At 39.5% G+C, this 16009-nt stretch overlaps 1 protein-coding gene across 4 annotated transcripts in view; it reads left to right on the top strand.

Annotated features, from left to right (window-relative positions):
* Positions 1 to 15808, top strand: part of Ttf2 (transcription termination factor 2) — a 38946-nt gene extending 23138 nt beyond the window's left edge. For 3 of the 4 annotated variants that reach the window (XM_047515807.1, XM_047515800.1, XM_047515818.1), the window contains exons 13-23: positions 730 to 911; positions 1622 to 1775; positions 2087 to 2178; positions 2910 to 2992; positions 3368 to 3501; positions 4235 to 4405; positions 6738 to 6796; positions 7960 to 8110; positions 9109 to 9191; positions 10553 to 10627; positions 13043 to 15808. In XM_047515807.1, the coding sequence (XP_047371763.1) occupies positions 730 to 911; positions 1622 to 1775; positions 2087 to 2178; positions 2910 to 2992; positions 3368 to 3501; positions 4235 to 4405; positions 6738 to 6796; positions 7960 to 8110; positions 9109 to 9191; positions 10553 to 10627; positions 13043 to 13187 (1329 nt within the window). In that variant the 3' untranslated portion in view covers positions 13188 to 15808. Of the gene's footprint in view, positions 1 to 729; positions 912 to 1621; positions 1776 to 2086; positions 2179 to 2909; positions 2993 to 3311; positions 3502 to 4234; positions 4406 to 6737; positions 6797 to 7959; positions 8111 to 9108; positions 9192 to 10552; positions 10628 to 13042 lie in introns of those variants that run through there. The other variant, XM_047515825.1, reaches the window with a different exon arrangement.
* Positions 15809 to 16009: the final 201 nt, after the last annotated feature.

The raw sequence follows: 16009 nt of genomic DNA, 5'->3' as shown, positions 1-16009 counted from the left end.
TTGTTTTTTAACCTGCTTCAAGCATCCTTTGTGGACCACGCCCTACCCACCATTTATTTGAATGTCTCTCCTAGCACCTGGTACTTGCTTTTGTCATAGCACATAATTTTATTCAGCAAATATGGAGTATCTGTTACTTGTCAGGTGCTGTTTTATCTTATCTGGGGTGTCAACAGTGAACAAGAGCAGCTAGATTCCGCTTTTCTTATTTTGAGTTATGTAGTGTGATTTACTGTATATATACCATGTCATTACACATCATGTTGTAATTATGTCTCTTTTTCTCCCCTGCTAGATTTTGAGCTCACAAAGGGTAGGAACTGCGCTTTATGTCTGACTTTTTATCTTACATTAAAACATAGGCTTTAAATAAATTTATATTAAATTATTAGATTATTTTTATGGAGTGAGTGAATTTGCAAACTGAATACCTACTATAGTCCTGGCCCATAATCATTGCCCAAATGTGCCTTGAAAGAATAAATGAAAACTCAAATTAGAAAACATTTTGCTCTTAGGCATCTTACTCTCAAGGACTGAGACTCTCCAGTGGCCTATGTATTGGAACCAGTTAAGAGATTCTACTCCTAGTTTCTCAATTTAGTTCATTGTAACAGCTCTCAGCAAATTAGAGGGTCAGAGTTGTTCCTCACTACTTGTTTGTCATTTCCCCTAAATCCTTGAGGACATGTTCGAGTTCCCACAGTGTTGCTGGATATCACTCTCTAGGGCATCTCAACACCTTTGCTTCAAATAGTCTGGGCTCGAATCATATTGGATGAAGCTCATAATGTAAAGAATCCCCGTGTGCAGACATCCATTGCTGTGTGTAAGCTGCAAGCTCATGCCCGTTGGGCTGTCACTGGAACCCCTATTCAAAACAACTTGTTGGATATGTATTCACTGCTGAAGTGAGTAGTAGCCTTGGAATCATGTAACTATGAACCCTGTCTGTAACTTTTCATTATTATTTCACATCTCACAATAAAAGCTCTGGTGTGTGTCAGATTATCTCATGTAGCAAATGGCAAGCCTGTCAGCCTTTAAAGAGCAAAAGAATTAATATTTATGAGAAAATATGTGGTGATTGACTGACTGATAGAGGACTTTGATTATAGTTAGTCCTGTATGCAAAAGTACAGGAGAGATTGAAATAAAGGAAGCAAAATTCATCTTTCTTTAGTCCAGTGAACATTTTGGGCTATTTCTGCTTTAAAACATGTACTAGACTCTGGACTACAACTTACTGGAGGCCAGTAGAAAAGAATGCTGATTTAAAAGTACTTCCTTTCATTCCGGTTTGCCCAAAAGAGAATATGGATTTTCTTTGCTAGCTTTTGAAACTTTAGGAATAAACTCTAGCTGCAGGTTATATGTCTTGTGATAATGTAAATATTATTAATGGAGAAACTCACATTTTTATAATGTGGTTTTCATTATTGATTTGGATCCTTTTGATTTGTGTAGCAGATATTTGCTTTGAAATTCACTCAAAAAATGTTTAGATGACAGATATAACAAAAAAATCTGATTTGTTTTCACCTTGTATTATACTATGAACCATTACTCCATTCTTCCATACTTCTTCCCTATTCTGTGTCCTTCCTCCTGAACAAAAAAGATTTCTCCGCTGTTCTCCATTTGATGAGTTCAATCTGTGGAAAAGTCAGGTTGACAATGGTTCAAAGAAAGGAGGAGAACGGTTAAGTATTTTAACCAAGAGCCTTTTGCTGAGGAGAACAAAGGACCAACTGGACTCTACTGGCAAACCCTTGGTAATCAAATTCCTGCCTATTCCTGCAGGGGGCTAGGGAAGGAGGATGACCAGATCCCTGTGGGGTTGAACAGCCATCTGCTGTGCTTCAGGGGCCTCTGAGTCTCCCATTTTTCTCTGAGGAGGCCTGGGGTCGCATCCTGTGCCTCATGTTCCAGCAGTCCTGTTGTGCACTGTCTTATTTTTCAATGGGTGGGAAATGCTTCCAAGGGGTTGGCTAGATTTCTAGTGTCAATCTGGGGAATTTGTTCTGTAGCATTTAGTTAATTTGTATAGATTCATACCACCTTCCTTTTTCTTTTATTCTTCCAGGTGAGGCTGCCCCAACGTAAATTTCAGTTGCACCATTTAAAGCTTTCTGAAGATGAAGAGCTGGTTTATAGTGTCTTTTTTGCAAGATCAAGGTGTGTGCAGTGAAGAAGCAACTTCTCACATGCATTGTTTTACTCCTGTCTTTGCTTGGGAATCAGTAGAGGGTCACCTTTCCTTAAACTGAATTTATGGTATTATTGATATGTTGTATATCTGTATTCTTTTTTTATCCCCTTTTGTTCCTCCTTCTACTCACTCTAGCTTATCTTTGTCTCATACACACATTGAAAGCAAAATTTTCGACCTAGTTTTCATTGGTTTCCTTGCATAGAAGTCATAGGATATAATCACTGAAAACTGGATCTGTCTGTTCTACTTGGGGCTGTATTAGAAAATTATTTCTCATTGACCTTTGCCCTGTAACCCAGCATCTCCCTGGAACTTCAAAAAAAACAAAAAACAAAAAAAAAAACTGCTTCGCCATCCTTCTTGTTTTTTCTTTTTACTTTGATTAGAAGTCTTATCCTTCCCTGAATTCTGCATTTCCTCTCTTCTACTTAATAACTCTCATTTCCAATGTAAATATGTTTTTTCTCTCTTTATATTTTTAGCTGACTTTAAAAAGGGATTTTTGTTTTTTCAATAATTGTTTCTTTTGCCATACCTTTGGCTAATGCTTGCTATGAGCTTGGTATCATTTATCAAGTCCACTTCTATAATTTGCCTGGGTCCCACTTGCAAGCACAGTTAAGCAGTGACCATTATAAACCTGCTCAGTGTTAGTGACCATTATTTGTGCATTTTCTTTTTTGATCTGAGGCAGGTGTGCTCTGCAGTCCTATCTAAAAAGATATGAAAGTGGAAACAACCAATCTGGAAGAAGCCCTGATAATCCATTCAGCAGAGGTATGGTGAGGGACACTCATAAATACATATCACTAGTGAAAATGGGGATTCTGATGTAGTTAAATAGTAGATATGAGAGGTTGTGAATCCTAGGTCCAAGAGAGTAGACTAACCTAAGAACCTCAAACCAGAGTAAAATATACTGACCTGCAAACGTAGGACCTGGTGATCTAAACTTCTTTGTAATTGCTTTCTTAATCTGCTTTGTTAAAATACATGTATGTCTTTAAAGAAAACGGGTATTTCATTTGGCTTAATAAAAATGAGTATAATGATATTACTGAATCTCAGATCCAACAAGTTCCTGATTCTTCCCCAGATTTCTCTGTTTTAAATCCTATACGATTTCCTGGGGTTTGTCTTCTCTCTTGGAAGTGGCACAGGAGTTTGGGTCCAGTGGGCCTGGGCAGACCATGGCAGCAGACTCACAGAGATCCAGCACCGTTCACATACTGTCCCAGTTGCTGAGACTCCGTCAGTGTTGCTGCCATCTTTCTTTACTGAAGTCGGTAAGAAAAGGCCTTAGCATGGTGTCACAATTTCAGTCTTCTGTAGCTGGGATCCATTTGACTGGTTCAAGGGAAATGGTGTTTTGAGTTTTTGTTTTATTTTTTTGGTGGAGCAGAGAGGAGGGGCTTATTTATTTTGCTTTAAATGTTAATATTTATTAGTCTTGATTCCTGTGGCATTGAGAAGACACACCATTATTGTTTGTTTTACATTAGATAGACTTTGAGAATGGGAAGTCACGTTTTATTTTAAAAGGAAATTCGTGAATGCTGCCGTATTTTGGAATGTCCTAAGGTTAATTCAGTTATTGGTGTTTAGGATTAAGGCTTTTAGGTCTAGATATGAAAACTCAAGTAGTTATACAAATTGAAAAGCTATCTTGACATTAAATAGAGGCACATCCAAAATTAAGAGGCACATAGCATTCATTTGAGAAGCTGTTGTAATGTATTTTGATCATTAGCTGCTTAATTAACTGTATTATTCTAGCTGAGAGAGAATGATCATCTTATCTGTCCAAGTCTTTAAAAAATTCCATGGTATTTCTTTAATTGGTTGAAAAAAAACTTGCAGAACATACTTTAAGGAGGGTTTCTCTGAGAAATTATTAAAGATAAATTACAAGGCATTTTGTTCTCTGAAGCGTTAAACAATCAGAACCTCATCAGCAAGTAATAATGCATGCTGCTTCCACTGCCCAATTGTTCCTGTCCCTTTCTTTGTTCTGCTTAGGCCCTGGACCCTACAGAACTGAAGAGCGAAGGCCTTGTCCTGTCCCTGGAGGAACAGCTCAGTGCTTTGACCTTGTCCGAACTCCATGACTCAGAACCATCTCGTGCTGTTTCCCTTAATGGTACATCCTTCAAGGTGGAACTTTTTGAAGACACACAAGTGAGCACCAAGGTACTTTTGTCACCTCTGTTCTTAGTAGAGATAACTGGATTCTCATTCATTTCCTGTGTTGGAGTGCCTCGTTTGTCCAAGTGGGTAGAACCATTTGATGGTAGAGGAAGAACTATTAGATGGTAGCTGACCCATTAACCTCATTTTACGCCACAAAGAACCCTAAAACCTCATGACATAGTGGGCATTCAGAGAGTGGTTTGGAACAGCTTTGCTATCAAGGCAGGTTTTCTGTCATAGATTACTGGGAAAGGAGGCTGCCAGGTTATGCTAGGGATGGGACCTAAGCAAGTGAGCAATTTGTTAAGGGAAAACTTGAAGTTTCAAGAGGCTTGAGCCTAGGGATTCTGTAATACACATGAGCACCAGTTGCTTTGACTTGTTGAAAGGCTTCCATCTGTGAGTGTCACTTTCTTCATGGCCTTCTATCTTCATTAGTCATTCTGTTCTATTTTTGTCAAAGCTTTCTAAGGCCAAAGAGTCCTATTAGAGGAAGACTGAGCTGTACTGTAACTTGAGTCCTCTCTTGCTGTGGGTTTGGAATGTGCTCCCTTATCCTGCACACCCTGAAAGTATGCCTTGTTTCTCTCTCCATCTTGATCTTAAGTTGCCACTCTGAACCTCAGCCTGTCTTTTGAAAGGCTTAAAAAAGTGTAGACTAGAAGGGAGTTTATTGCCAAGGGGATGGAATTTTTTTTTTTTAAAGAAAAGCTGCCTCTTAATTAAAATTTTAAAACATCTACCCAGGTCTTTACCACAAATAGCTGAGAGAGAGATAAGAAGAGCTCCATATGTGGCTAGAGTTCATGTTCCAGAACTCAGAGTTAGCTAAAACTTATATTCCTAATTATTTGTTTTCCTTACCATTGATAATCAGATATATTTATTCACAAGGCTTCTAACATAAGCCCCTTAATAGAGGTTCAAACCAGGTTCATGAGGGAGGGAATCATCTTCCTGGAATTTAACCCCAGCTCCTGGACCATGAATCCAGCCCTCCTACTTCAGTTTTCTTAAAATACCTCCTGCCGTCTTTTTCATCTGGGAATCATGGCTTCTTATATAACCTCCTGATGCTGAGAGACACCAGGCAACTTAAGTGTCTCTGTTTTATTGTTAACTAAAAACAAGCCTAACCTGCTTTTCTTCCTGCTCATTCAAATGTACAGTGCTTGTTTCATTTCCTGCCCAAGCATCAGAATGTTCATTAAATTGGAAAGCAGCCTCAGGTTATCCCAGTAACAATAGCCTAGAAGGTGGGAGCTTAGCACACCTCAAGTCCCATTTTACTAACGAGGAATATGGGTTCCCATGTGGAACAGCCATGGCAGTGTAAAAACTATATTTGTTTCCTGATAGCTGTCTGGTCCAGTTTTCCACCACTCAGGAGATGAACTTTAGGGTCCTTAGAGACTTTTGAAATGTCTTTTGCTTTAGCAGTCAAAAGAGTGAACTCAGCTGCTCTCCACAGTCATGTTGCTATGTTCTTAGTGACCACTTCCATGTGGACTTAAAAGCATCCTAAAGGTTTTTAGGTGAATGCCCAGAGAGCTTGTTTGGAAGCTTTAACAGTTATTCCTCAGTCTGAACAGGTTCTCTTCTTCATTGACATTTGGAGCAACCCTTAAAGTAGATAAAACTATTTCACTTTCTTCTTTTGCAAGTATGAAGATAGTACCTTCTCTGTTCCACCAGGGTACTAGGGGCTAGGAGTACAGAAATGAGTCAGACATGTGCTGCCTTTGACCCCTTGAAGCATATCAAGTCCTGGAAGAAAGAGATGATTATTAAGCAATTAAATGTATAATTAGGACTATAATAGTAGGATAAAAAATTGTAGGGACAAAATAGTAGCACATAGGTAGTGAGCATAACCCATACTTTGGAGCCTAAAGAGGGCCTCCAAAAGTGACATTAAGCTGATATGGAAGTGTGTTCCAAGGGAGAGGGAACAGAATAGACAAAGGTGGGACTATGCATGGCTTATTGAAGGACAACTTTTGATATGATTGAAATTCCATTGGAGGAGATCATTACAAAAGATGAGCCTAGAAAAGTAAGCAGAGGCAAGAGCAGTGAAGATTGAGCCTGTCATTTTAAGGAGCTTGGACTTTGTCTTTAGTGGGGAGCTATGGAAGGGGCTTCAGCCAGGGCAGGAAAATGACAAGCTTACATTTTAGGAATAGCTCCTGACTACAGGGGTGAACAGAGTAGAGAGAAGTCATCCCAGAAGCTTAGAGGCCTTCCAGGAGAGTGCTTTAGTACTTTTGGTGAGAGAAAATGGAGAAAGGTGAATGCTTAAACCTGCAATGTTAATGTTACCTTTTCCCAGATATCATCTCTGTTGGCAGAGTTGGAGGCAATCCGAAGAAATTCAGAGTCCCAAAAGAGGTAAATGTGTTTTCTCATTATCCAAGCATTGGTTATAATTAAGCAAGAAAATTTGATATTGCTGATAGTTGTAAATCTTAGCTTTTTATATCAAGGACCTCAAGTCATGCTCAGCAGAAAGCACTGAGGTTATATCACAAATTCTCTAGGATTTCTAATTAAAATGTTTGTGGTACAGATTGAAAAGGACATCCCTAGAGGATCGGGGCAGCCAGGCATCTGAAACAGTGATTAAAAGTAGAGAAGCACATGAAGGAAGCCAGGGAGTGACACAGGAAAGTCAAGTGCTGTAGCAGCACTGCTGATGTGCTTCTTAAGCTGCGTGCGTGGAGATGGGGATTATTTCCTCATTTGTTACACCTTACACATACATTGCACAGCAGCGTTTGTATATATGAAATACTTGAATCTAAACATTTAAAGCTTTAGTTAAAATGTGACTTTGGAGGTAGGAACCCTAGCACTGTGTTGTTCTGTCACAGGGTGGTATCCTTTACTGTAGGACCACAGATCTCTGGATAAGCACTAGGCCCCCAAATAAAAGGAAGCCAGGGTAATTTTATTCTGGCCACCACTTTTTTCTAACTTTGTGTAGCATGAGATAAGAATGAAGTTTCAAAATAACTGGAAGCATTTTAAGCTTATCAAGCAACCTAAGTGTGTGCCCATAATGCTTCATGTCACTACATGAAATACTTAACACAGGCTACTTAGGAAATAGAGGTTTGAAGTGGCTCACGGTTCTGAAAGCTCAAGTCCAAGATTGGACAGCACCATTACTTGGAACTCTGAAAACAGCAGATGGCAATGGCAGGAGCATATATCAGAACAAATGGTTAATCTGAAGCCAGGAAGGAGAGAGAGACTTAAGAGGAAGCAATAGGGTCCCACAATCCCTTTAGTGGACCCACCTCAGTAACCTATGCAATTTCATTAGGCCCCACCTCTGAAGGGTTCACATCATTTTCTAACCCTCCTCCCTGGGACCAGTTCTTACATGTGGGTCTTTGAAGGACACTCATCCAAACTGTAGCAGAATCTTTTCCCCTGAGGTAACTTTTCCCCTTTCTTTGTCTCTTAAGATCAACAGGGGCATTAAAGCTCTACAAATATGTTTGTTTAATCTGTTAGGGGGGTTGGTGTTTATTTTCTCCTTCTTTCAGTGTCATTGTCTCTCAGTGGACCAACATGCTGAAAGTTGTAGCACTGCATCTTAAGAAGCACGGATTGACTTATGCCACTATTGATGGCTCCGTCAACCCCAAACAGAGAATGGACTTGGTGGAGGCATTTAACCACTCCAGAGGCCCTCAGGTACAAGCTGGTCATAGCAGAGCTCTATAATTAAGGAGCAAATTGTTCCCAGTTATACAAAGAGCATTATAATACAGCAATTCAACTTAAAAATATTCACAGCTTTGATCTCTCCAAGTGTTTAAAATTTATTAGACATTTATTGGGGTACTTATCAAAGTGCACAAGTACTCTAAAGAGAATAAGATATGAGGACTAAAAGGAGATTCAGAGCAGAGCTGGTTAAGATCAGGAGAATCTTTGTGGAGAAGTCAAGCCTTGAAGGATAAATAAGATTTTGATATGAGGAAACATGGAAAGAAATGGAAGAACAAAGTCAGATACAATTATAAATAAGTACAGTTGAATGATAGGCAGGAGAATTAATATAGCAATCAAGGGGAAGGGGACTGATGGGAGACATATAATCTGGTTAATGGGAAGTTTAGAGATGTGGGAATTTTTTCAAAGGTGAGGCATGGGATATGTCAATGCATATTTTAAAACAACAGCCAGAGGAAGTTTGATAGGAACACATAGTTTTTCTATTTTGATCTTGTGCTTAAACCTGATAGGAAGGGAAAATGTATTCCTTTTTGTCACTCTTAACAATTTTCTGGGATCATCAACTTACAAAGAGAAAAGGCTTGTTGTGTCTTAGAGGTTTGGAGGTTTTAGTCCATGGTAAATTGGCCCTGTTGCTTTTGGGCCTGTGGTGAGGCAGCTTATCAAGGCAGGAAAATGTGGCAGTGCAGAATCACTCACCTCACAACCAGGAAGTAGGAAAAGACAGGAAGAGCAAAGGGGGGCACACTTAATACTTTCAAGGGCACAGTCTCAGTAACCTAAAGACCTCACACTAGCCCCCTCCTCTTAAAGGTTCCACCATCTCCCAAAAGCACCATGCTGGGGATTGAGCCTGTACAACATGGACCTTTGAGGTACACTTAGGATCCAAACTATTGCAGATGTATTACGAGACCAAGACTGTAGAGTTAATGATATGTTTCCCTTTGAAGGTTATGCTAATCTCTCTCTTGGCTGGAGGTGTTGGTCTAAACCTGACTGGAGGAAATCATCTTTTTCTTCTGGATATGCACTGGTAATGATTCCGGATTTATCTTGAGTTGTCACAGTATAGTATGGAGACCAGTGGTTAGAGGGACACAGACAGTGTGTTCTGCTTCTTTGATGGAGATGCCTCTGTGCATACATGCCTATAGATGCAGGTTCTAAGCAGGATATAGGGCTAGTTAATGTCCCTGAATTCCTGAGTAAGCTTCAAATGATTTCTTAAAATAGTTCATTCACTTTATCATTAGTCTAATTTCTGTTTCCAAGGAAACTGGGGCACAGCTTTTCCTCATGGCTAAGAGCTTTACTTCTTCTCCACCAAACCATATTGCAGACATACAATCCAAGGGAATCTCAACTTTAGAAGCATTACTCCAGTACTGGGGATGTAGCACCATGAAAAGGAAAAGAAATTTTCTAATTCTGTTAGAAGGACACTTAATATACAGCCTTTGGATTTGTTGTATGTTGTGTCCATGCCAGGAACACAATGGTATTGGTCCTGGACATAAGATTAGTAAGTTAGTGTGTGACTAGGAAATAATTAATAATTAGTACCGCTGTCTGGTTTTATAGTACATCAATCAAGGATTGCTGCACCAGGTACCATTGCTGAGATTGTGTGTTTAATTAATTCTCCAGGCAGCCTAGATTGGTACAGACCAACCTGTTGTCATCTTCTAGGAGATTGTGTTTTAAGTTTTACCTGGGACTCCCATATACATAAGAGTGAGGAAAGCATACTGAGTTACACTGTTTTCTGCTATGGAGAATGGTTATCCAAGATTTTAAAGAAGTGAGATGAGAAACTAATTACAAGTTCATAATGAGAATCTATAAAGAAGGTAACAAATGTTTTTAGTTAAATCATAGAATACTAGAATACTAATGTTGAAAGTTAAATTTCAGAACATTAGCTGTGCCTCATGTTTACATGTAGTCATCTGAAGCCTGGAGGGCTGAGGCTAGGTAACTTGCCCAGAGTCATCCACCTAGCTAAAGATTGTATTTGACTATTGGTTTGACCTTGTTACTTACAGTTATCAACTGATGATAGTACTAAGAGTGTTTATTAGAAGTCTGACCCTAGTTTCTCCTTAGAGGGCAGAATGATATCTGGCACTAGTCTTTCCTAGTCCAGTATAGCTTAGGATAGGAGTTGACAACATTTTTCTGTAAATATTTTAGACTTTTTAGGCCACATAGTTCTCTGTCACATATCTTCCTCTGGGTTTTATTTCCTTAAACCCCTTTAAAAATGCAACAACCATTTTTAGCTATAAATGTACACAAAAACAGAATGTGGGCTAGCTTGGGCCAATGAACCATAGTTTATTGTCTCTGGTGTAGGATGTCAGAACCTCTGAACATTACCTCTTCTCTAACCAGGAATCCATCACTTGAAGATCAGGCTTGTGACCGAATTTACCGAGTAGGACAGCAGAAAGATGTTGTCATACACAGGTGAGTTAAGGCCCTGAGGACAATTCCTAGCATCTGTTTTTGTGAAAGCCTTCTTTAGGTAGTATTTTAATAGAATGTAAAGTGTTTGGTGGTCACATTACTCATGATGCTTCTGAGGCATACTCTTTTCCTGATTGTAGTCAGGAAAGAAACAAATAATCTGTAACCTTGTAGTTTGGTCACTGCCAAAGAAGAACAGGCTTGTGTGCGGCAGTCCAGGTATCCCAAGAAAGGGCTTGCCTTTTTGGTTCTTTGTTTGTTTGTTTGTTTGCTTTTAACTTTCATTATGACATAATCTCAGACATATAGAAAAATGTGTAAGAAGAGGAGGAGAGTATCAAAGATTCCTGTATAATTGTGTACATGTGCATATGCTTCACTTTTTTTTTGAATCATTAAAGAGTAAGTTGCAGAGATGATGCTACTTTATTCCTGAGTACTTTAGTGTGCATTTCCTGAAACTGATACTACTTAGTGATTTAATGCTATCAACATAACCCTATTATCTTATCAGCAGACCTTATTTAGTTTTACCACATGTTCCAGTGGCACAACAGAAGAAGATCCTAGATCCTGTAGAGCATCAGTTGTCACAACTTTGTCTCCTTATTCTGGCATAGTGCCTCAGTCATTCTTTGTTTTATGACATTGACTTTTTAAAGAGCACAAGCTCACTATTTTGCCAAATATTCCTCTATTTGAGACCTTCCTGTCTTTAAAAACAACAAAACTTGCCTAATACTACAATGTAGCACTCTCACTGTGACCCCTTTTCTCCTTCTTTTTCATGACTGGGTTTCCTGAAGAATTTAGAAATTGCTGTCTGTTTTACTTGCTTACCTCCCATTCATTCCTCAGTCTTTGCAAACTGGCTTTCACCTTTCTTGCTTCACTTAAGCTGCTCTTGCTAAGGGGCAACATGACTTCCGATCTTTTCCAAATGCAGTGATTCTTTAGATTTATTCTCTGCTCACGATGTATGTCCTTGCCTTAAAATTTCAAGCCACTCCAGTAAGTCCAAAGTCTGTATCTTTTTAATTCTTCTGCCTACTAAACTTCAGGCCTCAGACATCCAAATTTCTGCTAGATATCTGAATCTGATGCCCACACATCCATCTGTATACATTCTTCCATTTGTTCATTCAGTTCCTAAAATGAATACCTATTATGTACCTACATAGCAAGTGTAATTACATGCTCCAAGATCAAAAAGTCACAAACTGAAATTGCTTCTTTCCACCACTTCAAATCTACTTTTTATTCTGTATTCATTGTCTTTGTGAGTAGTGCCACTGTTTACCTAATCAAAAGGCCAGAAATTCAACTCATCCCTCTTTCTCACTTTCCATATGCCAAGTCCTTTATTTGTGTATTCTGAATGTTTCTAATACCATTCCTTCTTTCCCCACCGCCCCCTCCCTCTTTCCAGCTCTACTGATTTCTGTCCTCTGTATCATCACCAGAGAGCTCTTCCTAACTCCTCTGATTCTGAGGTTCCACTCCTCAAATTCATGGCTCTCTCTCCCTGTAGATGACATCTAAACGTCTTAGCATGACATGCAGAGCCACTTGTTATCTGGCCCCACCAGCTTCCTGAGATTTTGCTGCTGGATGACGTGATTTTCCTCCAGCATAACCTTATTCTGAAATTCAGCGCTGATACACACACGTTCCCATTCTCTGGGATTCCCCTCCACCCCCTACCACCCCATTATCCCATCTGGCAAACCCTTGCTAATCCTACAGGTCACGTATTAAGAATTAACCCTTAATGACACCTTCCTTGATTACCCTAGACAGTTTTTCTTGATTTCCTAGACATACTTCAATAACTAGGTTTTATTATTCTTAGATTTTCTTGTCTGCCTTATATTCTTCAGAGCAAAACTCTATTCATCTCTTCGTCCCCACTCCTAGTATAGTACATGGTATATATAGCAGGTACTTAATTCATACTTGTTGAATGAATGAGTGAATGACAATAGGAATACTTCCTTAGTTTGAAAAACCTGGTTTTTGGTATGAATTAGCCAAGAAATTAGACTGTTTGTACTTAAACAAGCACACATATACCTGGCAGACCTTTGATAAGCCTTTCGACCTTATCAAATGGAGCTTTTTGTCTGAAAGCCAAGTCAGTATACTTTTTTGGAATAGGGATATCTTTTGCTTGTTTGGGGCTTTCTTGATTACCCTAAGCTTCAGAATGAAATCACAAGTCAATTTGAGAGAAATATTTTAAATAGACATATATTTAGTCGAGTGTGTTTTGATCCTTTAAACACAGGGTTCTTATTCAATTCTAAGGAAACCTAACATGAATCTCATTAAAAGCTGAACATAATAGAAGTTTGAATGTATTATTGGATACACTACCTTGAGTTTCTCAGAGTGCTTATTTGTTTGCTTTTTTAGGTTCGTTTGTGAAGGAACAGTGGAAGAGAAGATCTTACAGCTCCAGGAAAAAAAGAAAGATCTGGCCAAACAGGTTCTATCTGGATCTGGAGAATCTGTCACCAAGCTCACCTTGGCTGACCTCAAAATCCTTTTTGGCATCTAAGCTCCTATCTATAGGGTGCAGAACAGTGCCATTGCTGGTGTGGTGGAGTCCAGGACTAAAACCCTAGCATGATCCCTGAGCCCTGTTCTTGCATTCCTTTTCACCTTCAAGCCTTAACTTTCTCCTCTCAAAATGAGGAATAATCTTGTCCCTAGAATTGAGGATGGGTTATCATATTCAACAATTAGCAATCATGTTAATCAATCAGCTTATTTAAGGAAAGACACAGAAACTAATTGTTTTTTTCAAATGAAAGAAAATGCCTTGGAGTTAGATGGTTTCAGAAGGCATCTCTGACAGAATTAGATTTAAATTTCATTAAAGCTCAAAAAACTCTGTGTTGCTTTTCTGTCCCGACCTTTTGGAGAAAGCAGTATTACCATCCCTGACACAGACTCCACCCATCTTTCCATTTCTTCATGCTGGTGAGGCCGCTCCTGTGAGCATCCCTCTGGGGTGAGCAGTCGATCCCTCTGGCCAGCCATTCTCTGCAGCTGTTGCAGTCCAGGCAGGTCTTCCTCCCAGGACTAATGTCAGGGAGGTGCTTTGCACATAAATAGATGTTAAGTATCTGTATTATTTAGCATCAGCATGTCATTTGGTATTTACATTATTGTTTCATCTAGTAGTGTATCAATATCAAATGTCTGTCATTTAGGTTTTGTTGTTTTTGGTGCTAGGGATTGAACCCAGGTGTGCTCTACCACTGAACTACACCCTTAGTCCTTTTTGTTTTTAATTTTGAGATAGGGTCTGAGGCTGAGGCTGGCCTTGAACTTGGGGTCCTTCTGCCTCAGCCTCCCTTGTTACTGAAATTAAAGGCACATGCCACCATGCCTATCTTGTCATTTAGTTTTGGTTATCACCATATCATTTAGTATTTGTATCATTTGGTGTCACTGATTATTTCTATCATGTACTAATTGTCTTATATAATTCAATGTTTGTATCATTTTTGCAGTTTGTGTTTTTCCAAATTTACATTATAGCAATTTACATTGTAGCATTTTAGTATAGTCATTTAGTATTTGTACCAGTATATCATTCCATATTTGTGTTATTATTGATGTAGTCTAACAAATATGTGATAGTGTAGCAGAGGTATTGCTGTATGTTCACCAAACCTCATTTCCTTTTCCTCTGAGCACCCAGAGAGACTATACTTGACAGTCTTGACTGAAGTTAGGGCCCATATTACTGAGTTCTGGTCAGCAGACTGTGGAGAGAAGTGCTGTAATTAAGGCATTTCTCAGCTGGCTCTACAACTTTCCACGTGGCTCTTCATGCTGTTTCTTCTCTCCTTGGCCTACTATGGAAGACTTCAAGGCCATAGGAAATGACAAAGCCATGAGTTCAGTGGCTGCTAACCTAGTTTAGGCCACAGACCCTTTTGTCAGACTTGATCCTTGATTGACTCCGTAAAACAAAACCTTCCCCGTGTGCATCTCCTTCCTTATTTTGCTTACCTACATTAGACTATGGTTTAATCAAGATGTAATTCTTTGAAGCCACTGAGATTTGGGAGTGTTTATATAGCAGTACCCTGACTATAAAAACACTTGAAACTTATTCTTCAGAAAAGTGTTCAGATTTCCTTCTTTCCATTAGTAATCATTCCTAAAATCTTACTCTGCTAATTTCTGCCAGAAAGAATCAAGTGTAGTTCTTCCTAGACAGAAATAGTTCCTCAAAGTTGGATAATGAAACAAAACCTGATGTTAACCAGACATAGTATAGACTGAGACACCGGAGTATTTTTAAGTAAAGTTTCCCTCTAAGGACCAGATATTAAAGGCTTATAAATATAATGTGGCCCTGGTAGGAAGAGTTCTGGTCTGGACCTTTTGACTTAATTCTAATTCTAGTTTCACTTTAGCTAGGTTACCTGGCCAGTGTTGGAGACTCAGGGTGCGCCTCCTGGAGCACACTCCATCTTCCACCCTCATGTTCATGCCTTTCTCAGAGGCCACAACGTGGGTACTTTCCTGAGCTTTGAGGGGAACTGGGACTGACAAGCCTTCTGTGCCCTGTCATTTTGTGCCTGGCTTTTGGTATCCTGGTTATTTCTGCTTCATGTCCTAGTGACTTGAGCACTCATTATCCAAGACAAAGTAAGACATCCAGGACAGGGATGAGGACCCTAGATCCCGGCCAGGGGAGTTGGGTGCCAACATTGACTGGGCACAGAGCAGGCCCTGAGGGGTATCCCTGGCCTGACTTCATCTTGGTGTCAGTGGGAGCCCCAGGCATATCCCTGCACAGAATAGCCACCTTACTGTGTATTTTCCTGGATGCAGGACTCCTCAGTGTTTTTAGGCCATAAATGTCAAGAAAAAGAGAACCCTAACAAAAAATAGCAGAGGGATTGTATTAGATAAGTCTGTGACGACATTCTGGATGTGATGCATCTAAGGAAGGTAATGATGGACTCTGAGAGCTGATGGTCTTTGTGCACTGTGAAGGTGACCAATCCTAAGTGACCTTCTCCCTAAGTGACTCTTCTCCCTGCTTGGTGAGGTTATTTTCCTTGAGACTCAAATGGTGCCACCCTCTGGTGAACTTTCTTAGCGTCCATCAACGGCAGGGAACTGTTTTTTTTCCAGACGCCTATTTTTTAATCCTTGCATGTTTCTTTTATTTGAGGTGACACATTTGCAAGATCAGATGTATTCATTTTCCCTAATGATAATGACTCACTCTGTACCATTATGCAAATGAGGGACTTTGCTTCTTGTTCTCTAAGATGGTGCATCTGCTCTTGTCTCCATTCAGATGGTGGCTCTGGAAGCTCCCATATTTGAATCATCTAATGATGTATTTAT

Source organism: Sciurus carolinensis, chromosome 1 (assembly GCF_902686445.1).
Source record: "Sciurus carolinensis chromosome 1, mSciCar1.2, whole genome shotgun sequence".
NCBI lineage: Eukaryota > Metazoa > Chordata > Mammalia > Rodentia > Sciuridae > Sciurus > Sciurus carolinensis.
The sequence above is the reverse complement of the archived record's forward strand: the minus strand, read 5'-3'. Positions and strand labels throughout refer to the sequence as shown.